Consider the following 24332-nt stretch of genomic DNA (forward strand, 5'->3'; position numbering starts at 1 on the left):
ATGATCTTGAGAATAACTGTATCAAAATCTCTATAATTTATGGCAATCAAAACATAAAATTATTTTTGGTATATCAGATGTTCCTTTTCTGAAAAACAAATCCTTCATGGCTCTGCCCCGAAGTAAGGCACTTCCATGAGGAGCACATACACCTATAGAGACATACATCCAACACTTGATAACATTTATGAAAGATGAGCCAACACACTGAACGCTAGAAATGCACATTATCAATCCCTACTCTTATTTTTTTAATGGGTTACTTTTTTCCACTGACACTCACCTTATGGTCCCAGCCCCAACCGGTCAACAGGATGTCAAAGTAGTTTAAGATTCCTCTACCATTGTACAGTGATTTAGTTTTGAAAGGTTAAACTTACACTTTGATATCTGACCCTGACAACTAACTACTCTTGAGGTAGGCATAAGAATACCAATCTAAAAGCATATGGGCAAGCAACTTAACATTGGTATTTATGAATCACGGTTATGTAACGTTATTTTTAAAGTGCTCCCTTTCATACTGACATATCTAGTTTTTAAGATGTACATGTCAGAAAATAAAAACAGAATACAAATATTAACCTCCAAAGATAACTCAAAAACAAAGAACATACCAAAACTCAAAAGAAGTTCTGTGTTACTTCTGAGCACAGCAGAGACCATGTGGGATTCAGTATCACAAATAAAAGATGAACCATATACCCACATTAATTAAAATTAAACATCTCTGGTTGATTAAAAAAACTTTTAACCCCAATTATTTAACTTTCAGTAAACGCTACAATTAAATGACTGAGAAACAAGTCACTCGTCTGATTATTTTCTTTATTTCAAAATGACCCTACCTTAACCAATCTGCTTAACAGGTTCAGAACCTCTTCCTTCATCGGAACGGACGGGAAATTGAACCATTCCAGCAAATGAAGAAAAAGTTGCCTCTCCTGAATGAGATCAGCGTAGCAGATTAAGTTGTGTTCAATCTTGCAGAGAATACTCTTGAGAGCGCGCTCCCTGATCTCGGCCAGCTGATGACCTGTCAACGAACGGCACAAAACTATTTTATTTCCCGACTGCAAAGAGACTACGTTATTTATGCTGTGGGCAGGAGCGGCGTGAAGACGGAATAAACCAGTTTTTTCAGAAGCAGGCCACTGGTGCCTTCGGGACGCGAACCGCGAAGTTTACACAAAGTCCGAGATGGGTCCCCGGGGGCTATCCTGACAAAGCGGGGGTGAAAGAGGGAGCGGTCGCGGAGCGGCCGGCCGCGGAAACGTGACACGACCATTCTCAGCAAGTGGCTAGAGCGCGGGGGGTGCCTTGGGTGAGGGGCAAGCTGACAGTTACCGAGTTTCCTGATGAGCCCCGCCAGGACCATCTCGTCCCGTCAATCTGCAGCCGCCGGAGAATTAAACTGCCGCGCCACTGCGTCCAGCCACAATTAATGTACCCCGGAAACACGTCCTGTGGGACGGTGAGTTCCGCAACGCCTGCGCTCACCAGGAATAGGAGGCATTACGTGAGCCCTTCGCGGCCCCAGTGTCGCCAGGAGAGCTTCCAGCCTCTCTAGAATCACTACTGCGCACTTCCTGGACAGCAGTCTCCGTCGCAAGAAGCGGAGGGAAAAAAAAAAGCAACAAGCAGGGATAGAACCAGCGTTGGCCGCCGCGCACGTCGGGAGTTGTAGTTCTGGCTCGGCCGTGCGTCCTGCGCCGATCTCCGGGCCCGCCGCGGCGCCCGCTGGCCTGGGGTTCCGGCTTACAGCGCGGGAATTCGGGAACCCAGCGCGGGCTGCAGAGGCCCCAGCAGGAGCCCCGCCTCCTGGCTCGGCGACGGATTCGTTCTTGGCCCTGCCAGTCTGATTCTCAGCTCCCAGAACTTCACGATTTAGAATGTAGACTTTTGCTTTGTGACAGTTCTCCCCATCCTCGACTACTAAATGACGAACCCTCTTTAACTGTGAAATGTACCTGCAAAGTCAAGCAGTGTCTTTGGATACCCAAGTTCAGATATGAACAAGCAAGCTACAAAAGCGGGGTGGGCGGGTATGAGTGAGCAGAAGAGAGGAACCGGGCTGCAAAAAAGGAAAATAAAGGCGGGACGTGGGGGTATGATTTGCTGAATGGCACCAAAGTTGATTTTTTGCACCGTGCACAGTGATCGAGCTGAGCAAATCATTTTTTTTTTAATTATAAGCAGCGGTAAGAACAACAACAAAATTACATTTGGAAAATGATTTGCATTTTCTCGCTCTGATCATTTCACTTTCCCTGGGAAAGGGATGTCAAGGCAGGTAAAGTGGGCCCTCGGTATCCCTAGGTAATTGGTTCCAGGACCCCCGCAGATACCCAGATCCACCCATGCTTAAGTCTCTTTTATAAAATGGTGTAGTATTTGCATATAACCTACACACATCCTCCTATATGCTTTAAATCATCTCTAGATTGCTTACAATACCTAATACACTGTAAATGCTGTGTAAACAGTTGTTACACTGTACTTTTTATTCATATTATTTTTTAATTGTTGTATTGTTATTTTCAACTGTGGGGTTTTTTCCCGAATATTTTCCATCCCGTGTGTTGAATTCTCTGTGTGCAACCAGTGGACAGCAAAGGCCTACTGTATTCCCATTCCTATTTTGCCAAAGAGGAAACTTAGAATCACAAAAGTACCCCCACACAAAGTCACATTAACTAGTAAGTGACAGATTGAGGAGCTGACCTGATGTTTCTTTGTTCTATTTAGAGTGCCTTGCTGCCTCCTCATGTGTGTCAATAGGAGAGTGATGATATTTGAGTTGGATCTTAAAGAGTAAGTAGGAGTTTGCCACACAAAGAAGTTGGGTAAGGAAATTCCTGCAGGAGAAACCTGTATTTGCAAAGGCAAGAATCCAGACGGAGTGTGTCAAATTCGGGAAAAGAACAAAATTCAAGGTGGCCATATTATCTCTGAGAAGAAGAGAGGAAGGGCAAGAGAGCTGCTAGCATGCTGGATATTCTCCATTCCACCTTCTAGTGGTTCCTCCCAGCTCTTCCAGCTCTGCATCAACTGACCTGAACAGGCAAAAAGACTGCACTATCCAGGCTGCCTGGCCCTCTGGCTTCCAGTTGGCTGCCGCCGATAGGAGGCATCAGCAGGAAATTGGAAAGTAGGAGGAAAGAGATACGGATATTAAACCAAGATTCCACTAGCCCATGCCTAAGGCTGCCTGGCCAGGATTGTAACAGTGGCTGAATTCCTTGACCTAAAGACCTCATGTCCTGATGGATAGCATACCACAGTGGACACTGCAGAACCAGTTACACCAACTCAGAAGTGTCTGTAGTTATCCAGGAAGGAAGGTGTTAATTACGGATTTGAAGTGTCAAGGTCAAAAAACACATGACAGTACAGAAAAATAATAGAAATAACTTGTCAGTGATGTTTCTGAGATGAACAATCTTAGATGATGAGAGACTGTAGATGCAGTGGGGTAAGGGGCGATAATACTGTAGAAGAAATATAAAAAATCCATTGACCTAAAACAAGCATGTTACAAGTAAAATGGGGGTCAAACTATGAAAGGGTTTTATTTATGTTGCACCCAAGGTCAACATAAACATTTTATTTTATTTTCATTGTTGAGCATATATTGCTCCTGTAATTAGACAAAAATAATTAAATCCCATTCATTACATTCAAAGCAAATAATCTATCATTCTCCTATTAGACTATTGATTCAGCAATTTTTCCTAAAAAAAAAACCTTCGATTTATTAATTCTACTATTTAAAAACACACACATATATTCTAGTGTATTAACTGTATTATTTTTTACCAGTTACTTCAATCTGTCGCCCAGGCTGGAGTGCAGTGGTGTGATCTCCGCTCACTGCAACCTCTGCCTCCTGGGTTCAAGTGATTTTCCTGCCTGCACCTCCCACATAGCTGGGATCATAAGCGTGAGCCACTATGCCCAGCTAATTTTTGTATGTTTAGTAGAGATGGGTTTTCGCCACAATGGCCAGGTTGGTCTCGAACTCCTGACCTCAAATGATCCTCCTGCCTCGGCCTCCCAAAATGCTGGAATTACAGGCATGAGCCACTGCACCCGGGCTACATCCTTCTTTAAGTGTGTTTTGCTGTTCTTTTTTTAACTTCTTAAGCTAAAGGTCTTGTTTACATTCTTCCTTTTTTAGTTATAGAGAATTTTAAGTCCATGAATTTGCATGTAAAAAAAGTTTTAATCATGTATCATGAGTTTCAATTTGTAAGGTTTTGTTCTCAACCAGTCTGAAACTGCTGTTTTGATACTTTCTGTTTCACCCAAGATCCATGTAGGAATATGGTCTTTAATCACCAAGTCTTTCTTACATACACTTTAGTTATTAATTTCGACTTTTATTATATCAGAGTCAGCAACAATTACAAAAGGTCAGGGCCTTTTGTAATTCGAATGCTAACGTCAAAGATTTTAGGTGAACTTGAAAAAAATGGGCAATAGATGTCTGCGTGGATGTATAGAAAACTACATAATTTTCTTCTTGTATTTACAGTGGTTTTTGTTGTATTTATTTAAATGCTATGTATAAAAACTTATGTTGAATTTTACACGATGATAAATGATGGTCACTCAACTGGTGATATATACATGGATTGGGAAGGGGTCATGGGTAGAGCTATTATATGTTGAGATTTGCTATGATCACAAGCCACAGGACATTCAGGACACATGAACCCAAAGGCGGAGGTCAAATTCTACTATCTAATTATCTACTGATTCTGCTATTTCCACTTGAATCTGATTCATCTTCGACCTCTTGATCATACCTGTAAAATCACTGGCAGTCATTGCCTCAGTGTGCTGAATCAGATCACTTAGATTACATGATATATTTATACCCAAAGTCACAGGAAATAGTTACTCTCCTAAGAACTCATATTACTATCTGTAGGAATTGATTCTAGGGGGAAATGAAATGCTTTTTTTCTCTTGGAAAAGACATACATTTTTGCTCTTCCTCACACTTTGGACATGAGTTTTCATATTTGGGGTTATACATGGTGGGTCTGTCAGTTGTGATCATGTGCATTTTACACTCTTTCTTTCTGTTAATATTTGACGAAATCTGGTTCATATCAGTATAAGCTAAAATATTGTATAGAGCACAAGCTTTGGAGGTAGACAGACATGGATTTAAAAGCAGTGTTTCGCCTTCCCTAATCACACAACTGTGGGCAAGCTGATTAACTTTCTCGGTTGCAAATAACAAAGCTGTAAGTCAGGCAAGTAAGCAAAAATGGGTTATCTATTATCTCACTCTAGAAGTGGATGTAGCCTCAGAGACTCAAAAGAATACCAGTGTTTCTTATTCGTCTCTCGGCTTTGATTTTCTCAGTATGTTGTATGTTTCTCTTCTATTACAGGCAGAATTTCCTCAAAATGTAGAGGAGGAGAAGATTGTGGTCCAGACTTCCATCTTCCCATATAATGACTCCAGAAGAAAAAGAAAGCTTCTCTCTGAGCATCCAGATACAAAATCTATGATAAGAACCCTAATCAGGATTACCAGTAGGAGATTACCTGATCCTAGGTTATTTGTTCATACTCTCTGAACAGCAGGGCAGGATATTATAATTATTAAAATTAGAGTTACAGAAAGTGGGGCAGAAGACTTCCACTTAAAAAGGTATGTTATTCACAGAAAATGAGGGAAAAGAATCTTGCACAGAGGGAAGAAAAAAATGATATCTCTATACTCACTAAGCCTCAGCTTCCACAAGTAAAAATTAAGATTAATAATAATACCTACTAATAGGACTGCCTGGGGGCCAAAGAAGATGATTTAGAGAAAGGATTTGTTCCAAGACCTCCCATAATAAGTAGTTACTACAAATAATAGCTCTGTTTTAACACCTGTCAAACTTGGAGGTACCTCCCTTTCCAGGAATCAAATGCAATGTCAAACCATGTTCATGTACTGTCTGTGAGTGTAACTGCAAGTTAAACGCTCCCTTCATCAAAGGGATCTTATGCCCCAGAAAGAACTTTGCTACGTAAGTGATGGAGGCTTGCAGATTGGAGGCGCCCACAACCTTACTGCCATTTATTTGTGCAGCCATATCGAAAACATTTCCAGCAACAGAAAAAGGGGGAAGGAAGCACTCTGATACTTTTTTTCTTATTCTTCGGAGGGGACAGATTATTGGCCCAAGAGGGAAATCCTTTTACAACCTACTTTTACATTGACTGGGATCATAATTTATTTATGAAAACGTCATATAAAAAGAGCAAGCAAGCAGGATTCCTAAACAAAGGGAGCTCAAACCAATATATGTGTAGAAGTTATTCATTGTCCCCAGGGCAGGCATACGTTTCGTGTGTCTTCCAGGAAAGTCACTGGCACCCCAGCCTTCCTTCTTGCAGAATAAAGGTCATGATTTATTAATAATTCTGATCTCTAGGAAGGAAAAATGACCCCAGGTTTCATCCCTCACTTACGAATTTTCCTAATCATGCCCCATAACTTTGTCCTATGAATTCACATATTTAATTTTGAAGGGCATCATCAAATTCTAATTTATTCTCTCAATACCAAAATAGAAAGTTAATATATATTTTATGCCATTTTGAAGTGGAAGGATTGAAACAAGATGTATTCACTTTCCATTTCAATTAGAGCAACATGATTTGAGCCCTGCTTTCTTTTCACAATTTAATAAATAGTTGTCTTAATTATAAAAGGACAGACGCAGATAAAGTTGTCTACTTTCACCACATCCATTCAGCACTGTACTGGAAGTGTTATCCAGGGTAACTAAACAAGAAAAAGAAATAAAAGGCATCCAGATTAGAAAAAAAAGAAAATTTATATATGTAATCGACATCACCTTATATATAGAAAATCCTGACTGGGTGTGGTGGCTCATGCCTATAATCCCAGCACTTTGGGAGGCCAAGGCGGGTGGATCACCTGAGCTCAGGAGTTTAAGACCAGCCTGGGCAATATGGTGAAACCCCGTCTCTACCAAAAATACAATAAAATACAATAAAATAAAATTAGCCAGGAGTGGTGGCATGTGCCTGTGGTCCCAACTCCTTGGGAGGCTAAGGTGGAAGGTGGGAGGATTACTTGAGCCTGGGAGGCAGAGGTTGAAGTGAGCTGAAATGGCACCACTGCACTCCAACCTGGGTGACAGAATGAGACTCCATCTCAAAAAAAAAGAAAAAATAATCCTAAGATATTCACAAAGAAACTATTAAAGCAAAGGAGAGACTTTAGCAAGGTTGCAGAATGCAAGATCAATGTACAAAATCAATTCTTTTTCTATACCCTAGCAATAAACAATCCAAAAGTCCAATTTAGAAAATAATTCAATTTCCAATAATATCAAAAATAATAAAATACTTAGGAATAAGTTTAACACAATAAAGACTTCTGCACTAAAAATTATAAAACATTATTAAAAGTAATTAAATATTATTTTAAAAAATTGAAGACATCTGTATCATGCACTGGAAGATTTAGTATTGTTAAGATGGCAATACCCCCAAAATTGAACTACAGATTCAAAGCAATTTCTATCAAATACCCACCTGCCTTTCTAGTAGAAATTTTTAAGATTGTCCTCATATTCATGTGGAAATCAAGGGAATCAGACTGACCAAAACAATCTTGAAAAGGAACAAAATCAGATAATTTATACTTCTGAATTTCAAAACATATTTCAAAGCTACAGTATTCAAAACAGTGTGATACTGGTATAAGGACAGACAATGGAATAGAATTGAAAGTCCAGAAATAAACCCTCACACTTCTGGTCAATTGATTATCAACCAGTGCATCAAGGGAAAGAATAGTTTTTTCAATAAATGGGATGACTGGCTACCATATGCAAAAGAAGGAATTTGGATCTGCACCTCACACCATATACAAAATTAATTCAAAATAGATCAAAGACATAACTGCAAGAGCTAAACTAGAAAGTTTTAGAAAAAACATAGTCATAAATCTTTGTGAATTAAGCAACGGTTTCTTTGATCTGACAGCATAAACACAAGCAAAAAAATAGATGAACTGGACATCAACAAAATTAAAAACTTTTGTACTTCTAAGTTTTAGCAGTGGGTCTCTTCCAAGCACACCTTCCTTTCTTTGCTGTTCTGAGGCCTTTTTCAATAAACTTCCATTCCTGCTCTGGAACTTGCCTTGATCTCTTTTTCTCCTTCATGCCCCTCAGTCAAATTCTTTGTTCTGAGGAGTCAAGGACTGAAGTTGCTACGGACCCGTAAGGGTAGGTCGCCAGTAACTTGAGGTCTCTTCTACTGTGCACATAAGGACATGATCAAAAAAATTAAAAGACAATACACAGAATGGGAGAAAATATTTGCAAATCATATATCTAGTAAGAGACTATTATCCACAATACGTAAAGAACTCTTACAACTCAAAAATAAGAAGGCAACCTACAGCCTGGGAAACACAGTAAGACCCCATCTCTGTAAAAAATAAAAGAATTAGATGGGTGTGGCAGAGCAAACCTGTAGTCCCAGCTACTCAGGAGGCTGAGGTGGGAGGATCACTTGAACTGAACCCAGGAGATTAAGACTGCAGTGAGCCATGTTCACACCACTGCACTCAAGCCTGGGCAACATTGTAAGACCCTGTCTCAAAAAAATAAAAATACAAAAATACAAAAGACAGCTCAATTTTAAAATGGGCAAAGGATCTAAGTAGTCGTTTCATCAAAGAAGCTACATAAATGGCCAATACACACATAGAAAGGTCTTCAGCATTATTGGTCATCAAGGAAAAGCAAATCCAAAGCCAGAACGAGATATCAATTCATACCTACTAGAACAGCTATAGTCAAAAATAAGGGAAATAACATTATTGATGAGGATTTGGAGAAACTTCAAGTTTCCAATTTGGACAAATTGGAAATCTCATACATTGTTGCTAAGAATTTAAAATAGTGTTGCCACTGTGGAAAACAGTCTTGCAGCTCCTCAAAAAGTTAAACACAGAATTATCATATGACCTAGCAATTCTGCTCCCAGGTATATACTCAAAAGAAATGAAAACAGATGTTCCAACAAATGAATTCATTGCCCATGAATGTTTATAGAGGCACTATTTACAATAGCCAAAGCTGAAAACAGCAAAAATGTCTATCGATAGAGGAATATAGTAGTGAGACATGATACAGAAAACATCATGCTAAGTGAAGAAACAAGTCACAAAAGACCACATATTGGATAATTCCATTTACATGTCTATTAGTCTGCTTGGGCTGCAATAACAAAATATGATGGTCTCATTGGCTTAAACAACAGAAATTTATTTTCTGACAGTTCTGGGGGATGGGAAGTTGAAGATTAAGATGTGGCAGGTTCAGTGTGGGGAGGCCTCTCTTCCCAGCCTTCACATAGCTACTTTCTTGCTGTGTCACGTGGTCTTTCCCCTGTGCATGTGCAGAGAGAGAGAGATCTCTGTTGTCTCTTCTTATCAGGACACCAGACCTATCAGATGAGAGTCTCCCCCTTATTACCTCATTTAAACTTCATTAACTCCTGAACACCCTTATCTCTAAATACAATCACACCACACTGGGGGTTAGGGCTTCAACACGTGAATTTGGGAGGGTGAGAGGACCACAATTCAGTCCATAACAAAATGAACTAGTCAGAATAGGTAAATTCATAGATGGACAAAGCAGATCATTGGTTGATAGGGACTGGTGGAAGCCGGGAATGGGAAGTGACTCCTTGGCTTTGCTGCCTTCTTTTGGGGATGATGAAAACGTTTTGGAACTAGATAGAGGTGATGGTTGTACTACATTGTGAATGTACTAAATGCTATCGAACTGTACACCTTAAAATGTTAATTTTTTGTTCTGTGAATTTCCCCATTTAAAAAATGAAACTCTAAAAAAATAGAAAATAATAAGTGTTGACAAGGATGTGAAGAAATCAGAAAGCTCATACACTGCTAGTAGGAATATAAAATGTTACAACCACTTTGGAAGAGAGTTGGGAGTCCCTCAAAAGTTAACAGAATGTTACTATATGGCCAAGCAATTTCACTTCTAGGTACTTGCTCTCCAAAATGAAGGCATAAGTACACACAAAAGCTTGTCTACAATTGTTCATAGCAGCATTATTATAAGAGCCGAAAGTTAGAAACAAGCCAAATGGCCATCAATTCATGAACAAACAATAGACTTATGGAATAAATAAACCATATCTATACAATGAAATATTATATAGCTAAAAATGGAAGGAAGTACTGATTTATGCTGCAATGTGGATGAACTTTCAAAACATCGTGCTAACTGAAAGCTAGCCATGAAAGTACACCTATTACAGTATATGGTTCCATTCATATGAAATGTCCAGAAAAGGCAAATCTATACAGACAGGAAGTAGCTTAGTGGTTGATTAGATTTGGGGGTCATTGGGGAAATAGAGTGGTAATAGCTGAAGCATAAGGGATTTCTTTTTGAGGTAATGAAAATGTTCTAAAATTGCCTGTGGTGATGGTTACACATATCTGTGAATATATCAAAACCTACTGAGTTGTACACTTTAAATTGGTGAATCTTGCAGTACCTGAATAGTATCTTAATAACGTAGTACACAAAAAAGCAATAGGCTGATATTAAGTTAAACACAAGAATTTATTTTGTAAAGACACAAAAACTTTGCTAAGGAAAATCATTGTCTTTTCTTCGGGATTTATGAGAGCATTATTTTCCATTTACTGATGACGTTTAGATGTAGTCCTCCTACAGTGACAGATCAGATGGCTGGCCCTTTTGTGAACCTTAGAGCACCATTGCCAGTTATCTACATTATTCAGCAAATGAAAGATGTTTCTGCCCCATTTCCCTTTGTCCTTCAGGTTGGGGTTACTGTTCACTCTACCATTTAACCTCTCAAAAACATTCTTTTTTGGTAAAATGAGGTAAGTATGTACTTTGATTTCCAAATTGTGAGATTTGATTAGCAAGATGAGAAAGTCCTTCCATGAAGAGTGCAGTATAAGTTCAAGGTAAGATTATTATAATGTTAAGAAGTTTTTTCAACAGATAAAGACATATAACTTCATTATTACAGTCAGATATATGATTCTGGGCAGGAAATATTTCCAGGAAAAAGAAAGAAAGAAAAAAACCAGCTCTTTAGATATGTAACACAAAGATCTAGTTTCTTGTGATCTTCAGGCAGCTCCTACGAGCAGCCCCACTCAACTTGAACAATAATGGTCTCCTTTGGGGCTCCAGCTGAGTCAGATCTATTTAGGTGAAGTTCAGAACCTGACCCTGACTTTCAGCTCTATCTTGGCTAGTGATACATCTATGCTGAATGTGTGTCAGGTCTGTAAATAAAATACTGATTTCAGTCACTTCTGCAGAATGTATTTTGATGCTGTGATACTTTTCAGTGGCAGCTCCATTTTAAAGCCAGTTATCACTAAGGGGAAAAGTCAGTTACTCAGTTAATCTAAAAAAGCAGTGGAGGCCTAACACTGGTCATTTTGTTATAGAAGTGTCTGAAGTCCTCCCTTAATTTGGGAAGGTAACCCTGCACAGCACTCAGATTTAAACGCTGTCAAACGAAGACAAAAGCCTTGGAATTCTAAAGAATCTCTTCTCATGAGGCCAGTCTCCACCATCTAATAATAATGTTTTTATTTATAGCAATTTTTGCACACCTCATGTGGCCCAGGACAGGCTGGCCCTCGAAGGGGCCTACAGCTGGTCGCTTGAAGACCCCTCCATCTTTGCTTTGCTATGAGACTCCACCCATGTCATCTGCTTCATAATTTTTTTTTTTTTTTTTGAGACAGAGTCTCGCTCCGTTTCCCAGGCTGGAGTGCAATGGCACGATGTCGGCTCACTGCAACCTCTGCCTCCCAGGTTCAAGTGATACTCCTACCTCAGCCTCCTGAGTAGCTAGGATTATAGGTGCACGCCACCACACCCAGCTAACTTTTGTATTTTTAGTAGAGACGGGGTTTTGCCATGTTGGCCAGGCTGGTCTCAAACTTCTGACCTCAGGTGATCTGCCCACCTCGGCCACCCAAAGTGCTGGGATTACAGGCATGACCCACTGTGCCCAGCCCTGCTTAGTAAGTATTCTGATTGAATAAATGAACAAACTTCCAGGTGATGCTTAAGATCATTTCTGTTGGGAAGTGAGTTATTAAGTCATGAATCAGAAGAGACTTAATCTTTTTAAAAGAGATTTTATGAAATTGGAAAATAAGTTGAATTGTTTTAATATGTGTTTTCTCTAAATCCTAGCACTAAGGGTAAATCTCCTTCACAAACCAGTAATCTTGGAAGTTCTGAAATTCTCAAGCCGGGGCCCATGCTATTTGCTCTCACTCCCTAATCTCATTCACATTTTTTGTTTCAGTTAAAAACAAACACAAGCAACTTACACATTTATTTATATCTCCATTTCTTTCTTTTGAGATCCAGACCAGGGTACTCAACTGCCTGCTCAGCATCTTCAGTCTGACATCTCAGAGGCATCTCAGACTCAACACACAAAAATCTAAACACGTGGTCTTCTCTCCCAAACATCATATTCCTTCAATGTTTCCTGTTTCGGTGAACAGCTGTGCTGGCTCCCTGTTTCTGCAAGCTAGATACTGGAGGAACCCTCATGCTTCTCCTTCCTTACTCCTATATAGAAAATATCTCCAAAGCCAACACAGGTTGAACATCCCTAATCCAAAAATCAGAAGCCAAAATGCTCCAAAACCTGAAACGTTTCGAGTGCCAACATGACACTCAAAGGTTTTTGCTTGAAGGAAATGCTCATTGGACCATGTGGGATTTGGGAATTTTAGATTTGGGTTGCACATATTCCAAAATCTGAAAAAATCTGAAATTTGAAACACTTCTGGTGCCAAACATTTGGGTACTATTTCAGGGAGCATCTATCCTTCTAAATTATCAATTTACATAAATACACATGTATGTCCCCTCAAATCGATTTTCCGCAGGCAGCTAGAGCAATCTTTTCAAAATGTAAATCTGGTAACATCACCCCTCCCCACTTCACTGCTTGATATACTCTGTGGCTTCCAATTACTTTTAGTGTAAAGAAAACACTAAACATGATGTTCAGGGTGTGGAACAAATCCTCTCTCCACCTCATCTCACGCCACGCCCCCATTCACTCTCAGTGTTCCACCCACTCTGGCCAGATTTACAGCTCTGATGTTTTTTTGTGTTCCTTTAAGCCACGGAGCTTTTGAATATAGTTTTATTTCTGCTTGAAATGTTTTATTCTCCCTTATTTGACTCATAAACTCCTCTCTACCCTTTATATTTTCATAGGCTCAAGCATAACCTCTTTAGAAAGGCCTTCTTTGACTAAGTTCAAAAACCTCTGTTATACACTCCTGAAGCACAATATTCTTCACCTTTGTGACATATTATAATTCCAATTTTACATGTATTTGATTAGTATCCATCGTCTCTTCTGGAATGCAGATTCTGTGAGAGGAAGTTTTCTGTTTTTGTTTGCTACTTTATACCTAGAGTGTAGCCAAATTCTTAACTTATAGGAGACAATAATAAGTATATTTAGTGCATGAATGAATAAACTGAATGCTATTGTCCTATAAGAGCGCATGGCTACCGTATTAGTCTGTTCTCACACAGCTGATAAAGACATACCTGAGACTGGGCAATTTACAAAAGAAGGAGGTTTATTGGACTTACAGTTCCATGTGGCTGGGGAGGCCTCAAAATCACGGTGGAAGGTAGAAGTCACATTTCACATGTCAGCAGAAAAGAGAAGAGAGCTTGTGCTGGGAAACTCCCATTTATAAAACCATTAGATCTTATGAGACTTATTCGCTATCATGAGAACAGCACAGGGAAGACCTACTCCCATGATTCAATTACCTCCCACTGGGTCCATCCCACAACACATGGGAATTATGGGAGCTACAGGATGGGATTTGGGTGGTGACACAGAGCCAAACTACATCAGCTACCAATGGGTTGCATTCTAATAAGAGAGTTATTTTAAGGGGTATTTTCCCTAAAAAAAATCCATGATTTTTTCACACCACTTGGAAGAAGAGAGAGTATGGAAATAGTGTGAGCAAGCTGCTAGACTGAGGATGACCTTTCTTCTGGCTTAAAGCTGGCCATCTTCTCTCTGTGTCCTCAGGCGGCAGACAGAGAGAGAAAACTCATTGGTGTCATTTTTTTTTTTTTTCGAGACAGAGTCTTACCCTGTCACCTAGACTTGAGTGAAGTGGCACAACCATGGCTCACTGCAGCCTCACACTCCTGGGCTCAAGTAATTCTCCTACCTTAGCCTCAAGAGTAGCTAAGGCTACAGGCATACACCACTATACCCAGCTAATCCGTTAACTTTTCATAGAGACAGGGTCTTCCTCTGTTGCCCAGGCTAGTCTCAAACCCCTGGCCTCAAACAATCATCCCCCTCAGCCTCCCAAAGCTCCAAGGTTACAAGCATGAGCCACCATGCCTGGCCTGTCTTCTTATAAAACCACCAATCCTATAGGATTAGAGCCCACCCTTGTGACCTCACTTAACCTTACTTACCTCCTAAAAACCCTGTCTCCAAATACAGTAACATTGAGGGTTAGGGCTTCAAAATATGAATTTTGGGAGGACACAAACATTCAGTCCATGGCAAAATGTAAATGTATTAATTGAAAAGAGAGAGGGCAGGGTGCAGTGGCTCACGCCTGTAATCCCAACACTTTGGGAGGCTGAGGCAGGCTCATCACTTGAGGTCGGGAGTTCAAGACCAGTCTGGCCAACATGGTGAAACCCTGTCTCTACTAAAAATACAAAAATTAGCCAGGTGTGGTGGCGCATGCCTGTCATCCCAGCTACTTGGGAGGCTGAGGCAGGAGAATCACTTGAACCTGGGAGGTGGAGGTTGCAGTGAGCAGACATCGCGCCACTGCACTCCAGCCTGGGCAACAGAGTGAGACTCCATCTCAAAAATAAAATAAAATAAAAATAAAAAGAGAAAAAGAACATGAATAGATATTTCTCCAAAGAAGATGTACAAATGACAAATAAGTACATGAAAAGATGCTCAGTGTTAAAATCATTAGGGAAATGGAAATCAAAACCACAATGAGATACCACCTCACACCCATTAGGATGTCTTCCATCAGAAAGAACGAAAACAAAAAGTAACAAGTGTTCTCCAAGATGTGGAGAAAGTGCAACTTTTGTGCACTGTTGGTAGGAACGTGAAACAGTGCAGCCATATGGAAAACAATATGATTATTCCTCAAAAAATTAAACCTAGAATTATCATGTGATCCAGTAATTCCACTTCTGAGTATACACCCAAAAGAATCAAAGGCAGAGACTTGAACAGATATTTGTACACCATTGTTCATGGCAGTATTATTCACAGTAGCCAACATGTGGAAGCAGCTCAGGTTTCTATTGACAGATGAATGAATAAACAAGATGTGGTATATACAATTAATGGAATGTTACTTAGCCTTAAAAAGGAACTAAATTCTGACACATGCTACTACATGAATGAGCCTTGAGGACATTATGCTAAGCAAAATAGGCCAGTCACAATTTTGGTTGGAATCAGACAAATACTGTACGATCGCAGTTATACAAGGTACTTAGAATAGTCAAATTCATAGAGACAGAAAGTAGAATGGTGGTTACCAGGAACTGGAGAAAGGAGGAATGGGAAATTCCTTTTTAATGGGTACAGAGTTTCAGTTTTCCAAGATGAAAAGAGCTCTGGAGATGGATGGTGGTGATGGTTACATAACGATGTGAATGTGCGTGATGCCATTGAACAGTATGCTTAAAAATGGTTAAGATGTGCCAGGCACAGTGGCTCACACCTGTAATCCCAGCACTTTGGGAGGCCAAGGCGGGTGGATCACCTGAGGTCGGGAGTTCGAGACCAGCCTGACCAACATGGTGAAACTCCATCTCTACTAAAAATACAAAATTAGCCGGGCGTGGTGATGCATGCCTGTAATCCCAGTTACTCGGGAGGCTGAGGCGGGAGAATCACTTGAACCCGGGAGGCGCAGGTTGCCGTGAGCCGAGATCATGCCGTTGCCCTCCAGCCTAGGCAACAAGAGCAAAACTCTGTCTAAAAAAAAAAAAAGAAAGAAAGGAAAAGTTAAGATGGTAAATTTTATGTTATGTATATTTTAATCACAATTTTTAAAAACAAATTTTTTAATAAGAGAAAAATTTCAAAAGTGTAAAGAAATGCCTAATGGTAGAGGAGTCCTATAGTGTCTCATCGCAGTTTCATGATTTTGCCCAAAGGTGACCTTTTCCAGTTAACTAAGAGGAAACCAACACTTTGACGATGTCACAGGAATGAGGCACGAGGGACTCATCGGTGCTGAGGACTTTCTGAGTCAGGTCAAGAGCCTTGACAGGGAGGTTGGAATCACAGACTATAAGGCTTCAAAATGAATTTGGAGATTGTGTTCATGGATCTGCTTGCTTTTCTGTTTTTGTTTGTAACTCAGTGCATATGGACCTCCAGAGTGTCAGTCAATCCCCAACCTGTTCATAATTGTTTTATATATTTGCACGTGTGCGCTATTCTAAGGAGAATGTCCATGGCTTTCACCAGATTCCCAAAGCATTCTGTCAACCTGCACAAAATAAAGAAACGGATCTAGTCTGCTCTCACCTTTTTCAGATCTGGAGACTGAGATTTGAAGAAACGTGGCTTCAAGTCCTAGAACAGAGAGTCAGTTTTAGCAAATTCTGCTTCTCCCTTTCATTGAGGTATTTTAAGTTTCAGGTGGCTTCCCCCACGGGAGTATTTCCGTTTTTAAGAGAGCGATGCTGGAACTAGCTGTCCTTAGAACAATGGGAGGGATTGTATCTCAGCCCCTTTCTCTGCTGACCCTGCCTTTAGTGATTCCAACAGGAGTTCTTTAATAAGGGAAAGAGGAGGGTGACTAGAATAGAAGCAGAGGAAGGGAACAGGATTTGCTGACAGGGCCGGGTGGAGGGGGAGGTGCAGACTGTAACTCTTTGGATGTCCTTGGACCCAAACGACTCCCCTGAGATGGTAGCAGGAACTAGAACCATTGTGTTCGTATCACAGCACAATCTAGATGCAGGGCTGGGCACAGCGCGATCTGGCCTCCAGGAGGGAGAATGGAGAGCGATTCACAGCAGGACCTTCCCAGAACAAAAGGAGAAGGAAGAAATTTGGGCTAAGCACAATGACTACAAAGACCAAACAGGCAGCCTGATAAAGCATCAAGCCAGCCAAAGAAATTTAAGCCCTTTTCTTGGCAAGAACTAGCTATGTTTTAGTAATAAGATCTTTTCACAGGAAAGCAGGTGCTTTGTAGACAACTGGTCTTAATGAGCACACATCAATAGGTTTGGCTGAAAACCTTGTAATACCAAAGAGCAGAATACTTAAATCAAATATGAAAGTACCATAGTTGTTCAGTAAATTAAGGCACACTGCCCGGAAACTGTGCACTTTTCTGTTGTCTTAAAATGTTGCGCCAAGTGGCACAATGCTCAAAAGAAGAGTTAGTTAGGTTAGTAGATTAGAATTATCCACTAATTAAATTGTGGCACATAGTCTTCCAGCATGAAGCAGTAGTCAGCAGCAAAGAGCGTTTTTCAATTAATTAGAGAGCAGTGGCATTTACCAGATCAGACGCCACGTGCTCCAGGCTCTCCACAGCATCAGCTCCACAAATTCACTCAGTGACGACGAGAGACAACTTTTCAGATGTAGAACATTCTAGAAATAAATCATGTTCCAATACAGAACTATAAAGCTGCCCTTTTTAGGAGATGTGGACAACAAATAGAGATGCTGGTTTGTTCTTTCTTCTATCCATGAGATGGAACAGCCAGGAGATGTGGGGCGTAATAGAGACACCATCCTGATAAAGACTTGTGTGCTGCAGCCAGAATGTGAATTGTTAACCCCATGAAAAATAAAAATCACTTACAAAAATTATTTAAAATAGCATCAAGAAGAATTTTATCATAAAATTCTTAAGAATAAACTTAACAAAATAAATGTAAAACTTGTACACTGAAAATTACAAATCTTAGTGAAACAAACTTTAAAAGAACCAAATACATAAATGGAAAGATATCTTCTGTCATGGATTACAAGACTAAATATTGTCAAGATGGCAATACTCCCAAACTGATCTGCAGATTCAATGCAACCCCTATCAGAATTCTAACTGCCCTTTCTACAGAAACAGACAAAGGTGATCCTAAAGTTCATATGAAATGCAAGAGAACCATAATAGCCAAAACCATCTTGAAAAAGAAGAACAAAGTTGAAGGACTCACACTTTCTGATTTCAAAACTTACCCCAAAGCTACAGTCATCAAGACAGTGTGGTGCTGGCATAAGGAATAGACGAATATAGATTAATCAAATAGTATTCAGAGTCTAGAAATGAATCCATAAATATATCCTCAATTGATCTTTGACAGGCTGCCAAGACCATTCAATGGGGAATAAAATTAGTCGTTTCAATAAATGATGTGAAGACTACTGGATATCCATATGGAAAGAATGCAGTCGGTCCATACCTTGTGCCATTTACAAAAATTAACTCCATGGCGAGGGAGAATCAAAGACCTAAGCATAAGAACCAAAAACATAAAACTCTTAGAAGACAACATAGATGTGAATCTTTGTGACCTTGGATGAAGCTGTTTCTTAGCTATGACACCAAAAGCACAAGCATCCAGAGAAAAAAATAAATGTGAAAAATAGGACTTCATCAAAATTTAAAACTTCTTTTGTGTCAAAGGACACCTTCAAGAAATGAAAAGGCAACCCACAGAATGCAAAAAAAAAATTGCAAATTAAATAAAGATCTAGAATCCATAATACATAAAGAACTTTTACAACTCAGCAATAGAAAGATAAATAAACCGACTGAAAAATGGCAACAGATTTGAATAGACACTTCTCGAAAGAAGATATACAAATGACTAATAAACACGTGAAAAGATACCCAACATCACTAGTATTTAGGGAAATGTAAATCAAAACCACAATGAACACTTGTAGTCCTAGCTACTCTGGAGGCTGAGATGGGAGGATCACTTAAGTCCAGGAGTTCAAGTCCAGCCTAGACAACATGTCTCTTAAAAAAAAACACAAAACACAGTGAGGTATCACTTCACACTCACTATGAGGTCTATAAAAAATGGAAAATATAGTAGTCCCCCCTTACTCACGGTTTTGCTTTTATTCTTTAACACATTCTGTGAGTTTTGTCTATAACTCATAAGCTACTACTTTAACACTTACACGTTTCATCCACCCATTTTTCTCTCTTGCCTTCTGTAGCAGAATTGGATATTTGTAAATAAGACAGCAAACTTACATTACAAGAACTGAGAAAAGCTGCTGGATTCAGCCAATTTTTAAAGTACTTTCACATTACCTCCCTCTTCTTAAAATATTATAAACAGCCATTTGATCTTCTAAATCAATATGGTTCTTTGTAAAATTCTAACCCTATTATTTGACTAATTTTTGTAGTTGAGTTGTTTTGATCCCTTTTCTCCTATTATAATTGTATCAGCCAGTAGACAGAAATCATATGAGTTATTTTAACAGACACAATTTAATAAAAAGAATAAATAACTAGGTATGTGAAATTGGTAACTACATTTCAAAGTGCCGAAAAGATAAATAGAACATTAAACAACCACCGCCCTAGAAACTGTGGGAAGCAGAGGGCCCTCCTCTTTGGGGACTAAAGTGAAGATTGGAGCGGGGTGTAGTTCCAAGTACTCAGAAGGATGAGGTGGGAGGATTGCTTGAGCTCAGAAGGTCAAGACCATCCTGGGTAACATAGCAACACCCTGTCTCTATGGGGAAAAACAACAACAACAACAACAAAGCTAGTCATGGTTGCATGTACCTGCAGTTCAAGATACTCAGGAGGCTGAGGACATAGGATTGCCTGAGCCCAGGAGTTGGAGGCTGCAGTGAGCTATGATTGTGCCACTGCACTCCATCCTGGGCAACAGAGAAAGACTCTGTCAAAGAAAGAAAGAGAGAAACAGAGAAACAGAGAAGGAGAAACAGAGAAAGAGGAAAGAAAGAAAGAGAAGAAAGAAATTAAGGAAAGCTTGAAGCCCAGACCTCTGAGAAGGGGATGCTGCTTGGTCCTGGTGACTCTGAGCTCAGAGTTGGGCTTCATGGCACTGGAATCTGAACTTCTGAGAGCTGGCTGATACTGGTGGTTCCTGAGGAGATACATTGAGTCTAGCTCTTCTAGGAGAAGAAAAACTGCAAACTGGATTCAACTGTGCCACAGGAATCAGCTGCTGCTAATGAAGTGCAGCATTACTGCTGAGGTGATGCTCACAGTGACGGGGCAGACATGAAGGAGAAGCCCTTTCCTTGCCCAGCCATGGAGCCTCCCTTCAAGCCTTCCCAAGGACAGGACCAACAGCCAGCAGACCAGAAGTGTGGGTTGTAGACACTCGGCCCCAACATCACCAAGCCCAGTACAAAGGGTGGTTTGAAGCAGAGGAGCAGTGGCTTAGTAACTGGCAGAACAACCCTGAAAAATGCAGTGACACCTTTTGTATGTGCTATTATTACTGACAAATGGGTGGCAACTTCTCACTGGCATCAAAGCTCCAGTATGAACCGAAGCCGTGAGGGCCAAGTTTTATTTCCATATGCAACAAAATGGCATTTTATTCCAGGTGAAGCCTAAGCGGATATCTTTTCTCTCTTGAATGGGGAATCTATTCTGAATTTTCAGCAAATAGTCAATACTTTATTCACCTGCATGTTTAATTTATGACTCATACTTCTTTCAGCCTTTCAGAATGGTTTACTAGTTGGTGGTTCCTGCTAGGGTATAATAATACAATATTTATAAGCATTAGACCTCGGGTAACTGCCTCATTTCCCTACAAATCTATGAAGAGTGACTCGATTGTCCTGTGAACTTTTATCTCTATTCCATAGGATGCAAAATTTGGCTGGAAATTCTTTCTTCAGTCCCATCCCCTACTGAACTTAAACTATAATTGAAAATGAGCTCAATCCAAAGTATATTATACTGGTTATGTTTAGTTATTTCTGAAAAGCAAATCTCAGTTTAACTATCAAGGGAATTATCCCCATATCATTAATCACAGATATACAACTTGAATTGTTTTTAAACATCAGTAGAAATTCAAGCCTATATTGAAATTTTAATAATTAATCAGAAATATGCAATATTAATGAAACCCAATATATTCTGTATGACTTGTAATAACACAGCATGGGCATAGAAAAGCATATCCCTAAATAAGACCACAGAGTTGAGGAGCACCCACTACTTGAAGTAGCATCTTCCCTGTTTTAAGTTTAAGCAGGTTTGCATCATATTATGAAAAGCAAAGTAAAAATCATACATGGGATTGAACACAAAGAGCTATTAATGAGATACTCTAGTTTTTATAAAATGCAACCAAAGTAATATTATTAATATAAATAATTATATTAGTTAATTTTATATATCTGCTAACAAAAAAATTTAAAACGTTTTCGATAATAGAAAATATGCAAGAATGTTAGTCATGGGAAGAGCTTTTTTTTCATGCAGCACAGTTTTAATAATGATATTAAATAATGGTAATTTCTTTTTTTTTTTTGACAGAGTCTAATTCTGTCACCCAGGCTGGAGTGCAGTGGCATGATCTCAGCTCACTTCAACCTCTGCCTCCTGGGTTCAAGCAATTCTTCTGCCTCAACCTCCCAAGTAGCTAGGATTACAGGCACCCACCACCACACCCAGCTAATTTTTGTGTTTTTAGTAGAGATGGGGTTTCACTGTATTGGCCAGGCTGGTCTCGAACTCCTGACCTCATGATCTGCCCGCCTCAGCCCCCCAAAGTGCTGGGATTAAAATGTGAGCCACCACACCCAGCCAATAATGAAAATTTCATTTGTGAAAATATTTTTATGATACATCTGAATGTCCAGATTTTAACTATTTTGTGTGTTTGAATTAACGATCACTCCACACTTATTAGCTCATCCATTCAAAACATCTTTTTGAAGATATATAAAAAAAATAGGTTATTGCCCATGCCCTAATGGAACATAGAGTTTAGTAAAATCTAGGATTTTAGCTCTGTCCCTTTTGTGCATTCCTTTTTTTAATGCCATCCTTGAAAACAATTATTGGCCTGAGAAATTCCTTGATTTCAGATGGAAATGTAATATTTGCTAATTTGTTTTACAATGGCACTCATCTGGTTTTAGCTATAATATGTTATTATTTAAATGACTTGTTTAACCACTATTTATGGAATATACACACAGTTATATAAAAGGTGAAAGTACTTTTTCAGGCAAGTAAAAGCGAACAAGAATCTCTTGATCAGACTCTATTATTGATCAAACTCATCAGATCACATCCATCAGATCACATCCACCAGATAATTTATTTGATAATACTACTGAGCCACAGAAAGAAAGAAAGCTTTTCTCCTTTTATCCCTTCATTTTAATTAGCTTTTGGTTATCAAAACCACCTTTGCAAAAATTATGAAAGTGAGAGAAATCTGACATAAATACTCCCATCTTGCTTCCAATAGGACAAACTAACTGACTTTGTTAAAGATGATAACAATTCCTTCCTGAAACGAACTCCTTCCTTGCTCAGGGACTGAGACTGCCTTTGTAAGTCTCATCAAAGTCTACAAGGTTAGGATTATGGGAGGGGCCTGAATCCTGCTAAGATGTAGGCACAGTTAAACAAAAACCAGCCATTATTCCATAGCTTGCCTTTCTATAATTGCTTACTGCTTGAGAATCACATAGTCAGGGGTCACAGGATTAGTAACTTCCCCAATTTCTCCTATAAATAATGTCACTATTGTCAAACCTATGATTGATCTTTGAGATGTATTTCAGACCTTTGCATTGGTGCAGGCTCACCGACACCACCATGACCCATCCAGACCCATGACTCAATCAGTCCTGTGACGTCCCCCACAAGAAACTGACACCTGCCAAATTTCCTAAAAAACCATAGCCTCTGAGCTCTCAGGAGGTGAATTTAAGAAATATTTCCCATCCTCTCACTTGGCTGCCTTGCAATAATTAAACACTTTCTCTGCTGCAACACCGCTGTCTCAGTGCATTGGCTTTATCTGTGCAGTGGGCAAGAAGCACCAGGCTGGGCAATTACATTATTTCTAGGAACTTCTAAGACTGTATTACTGCAGGTTGCAGTAACTGAGTCTAATTAAGTTTTAGTTTAAAGACATAAACATACACAATGATTGTACCAGCAGTAGAGAAAGATTTATTTTGAATACTTTAAATACTGTATTTATCTTACAATCAGAAATTTCTTGCAAATTTTAGACAGCTGATTGTTGTGCAAGTTACTCAATCATAATAACACAGTGAATGCATAAAATATATTCTATTCAGTAGTGGGGCATTAGGATTTCAAGATTATGAAATGATTATTAAATTTGCAAAAAAGAGTATCCATTTTGAAAATGCTTATTTTTAATAACTACTATGACTTAAAGTTAGTATATGTGTCAGGTACATCTTTTAATCTCTCACTTAATAGCCAGAATGTTATAAGGAGGTTGTTATTAATCTCCATTTACAAATAAGGAGAATGAATGAAAAGGCTAAAGGCATTTGTCTAGGATCTCACAACTAATAAATGACAGTTTCATTCCTCCCATTGAGTTACCAAAGACCTGGTTTTCCTGAGAGCAATTTTATTTTCCCACAGTATCCAGGGGACATTGCATAAAGTTAAAACAGTGTAAAAATCTAGAACCTGAAGGAGCAAGAGAATCTCTTGCTTCAAAGCTGGTGAGCCTAAATTCAATAACCTGCAAGACCAAAATAATTCATGCCTTTTATCTGGCATCTCCAGTGGCAAGAAAACTCCATTCATTTCTACCCATAACCTCCTGAGATGTGCAATTCAGGCTCGCACTAAAGCCCTTTCCATATAGTTGTTCCCTTTTATTCTTCTTAAATTCTGAAGCTAACTCTCATATGTCCAATTTCCCTTTCATCTGCTAATATAATCTCTGCTAGGGTTTCAACTGTATTGTTTAGTATTAGTTATTATTGGCTCATGAAATGAACTCATTCAGAGATCTAGAAAGTTACAACCAAAATGGCTGATGAAGGCAGGTTTCTCAATCAATTGAGGTTTATTGAACCAGCTTGAGGGTGTGCCTAGGAAAAGCATGAGTCACAGATGCCCTCTGTGGCTGTTTTCTCCAAAGAGCTTCTTAGAAAGTCTAGTATTTATGCATTTTCATTAA

At 39.4% G+C, this 24332-nt stretch overlaps 1 protein-coding gene across 4 annotated transcripts in view; it reads right to left on the reverse strand.

The window, feature by feature from the left end:
* RTTN (rotatin) overlaps positions 1 to 24332 on the reverse strand; it is a 287438-nt gene that overhangs the window by 202165 nt on the left and 60941 nt on the right. The window contains exons 1-2 of one of the 4 annotated variants that reach the window (XM_019014234.4): positions 1348 to 1846; positions 849 to 1036 (exon numbers count right to left, since the gene is read on the reverse strand). In XM_019014234.4, the coding sequence (XP_018869779.2) occupies positions 849 to 1036; positions 1348 to 1378 (219 nt within the window). In that variant the 5' untranslated portion in view covers positions 1379 to 1846. Of the gene's footprint in view, positions 1 to 848; positions 1037 to 1347; positions 1847 to 24332 lie in introns of those variants that run through there. The other 3 variants (XM_055368333.2, XM_063699306.1, XM_055368332.1) reach the window with 3 other exon arrangements.

The sequence above is a fragment of the Gorilla gorilla genome, chromosome 17 (genome assembly GCF_029281585.2).
Source record: "Gorilla gorilla gorilla isolate KB3781 chromosome 17, NHGRI_mGorGor1-v2.1_pri, whole genome shotgun sequence".
Lineage (NCBI taxonomy): Eukaryota > Metazoa > Chordata > Mammalia > Primates > Hominidae > Gorilla > Gorilla gorilla.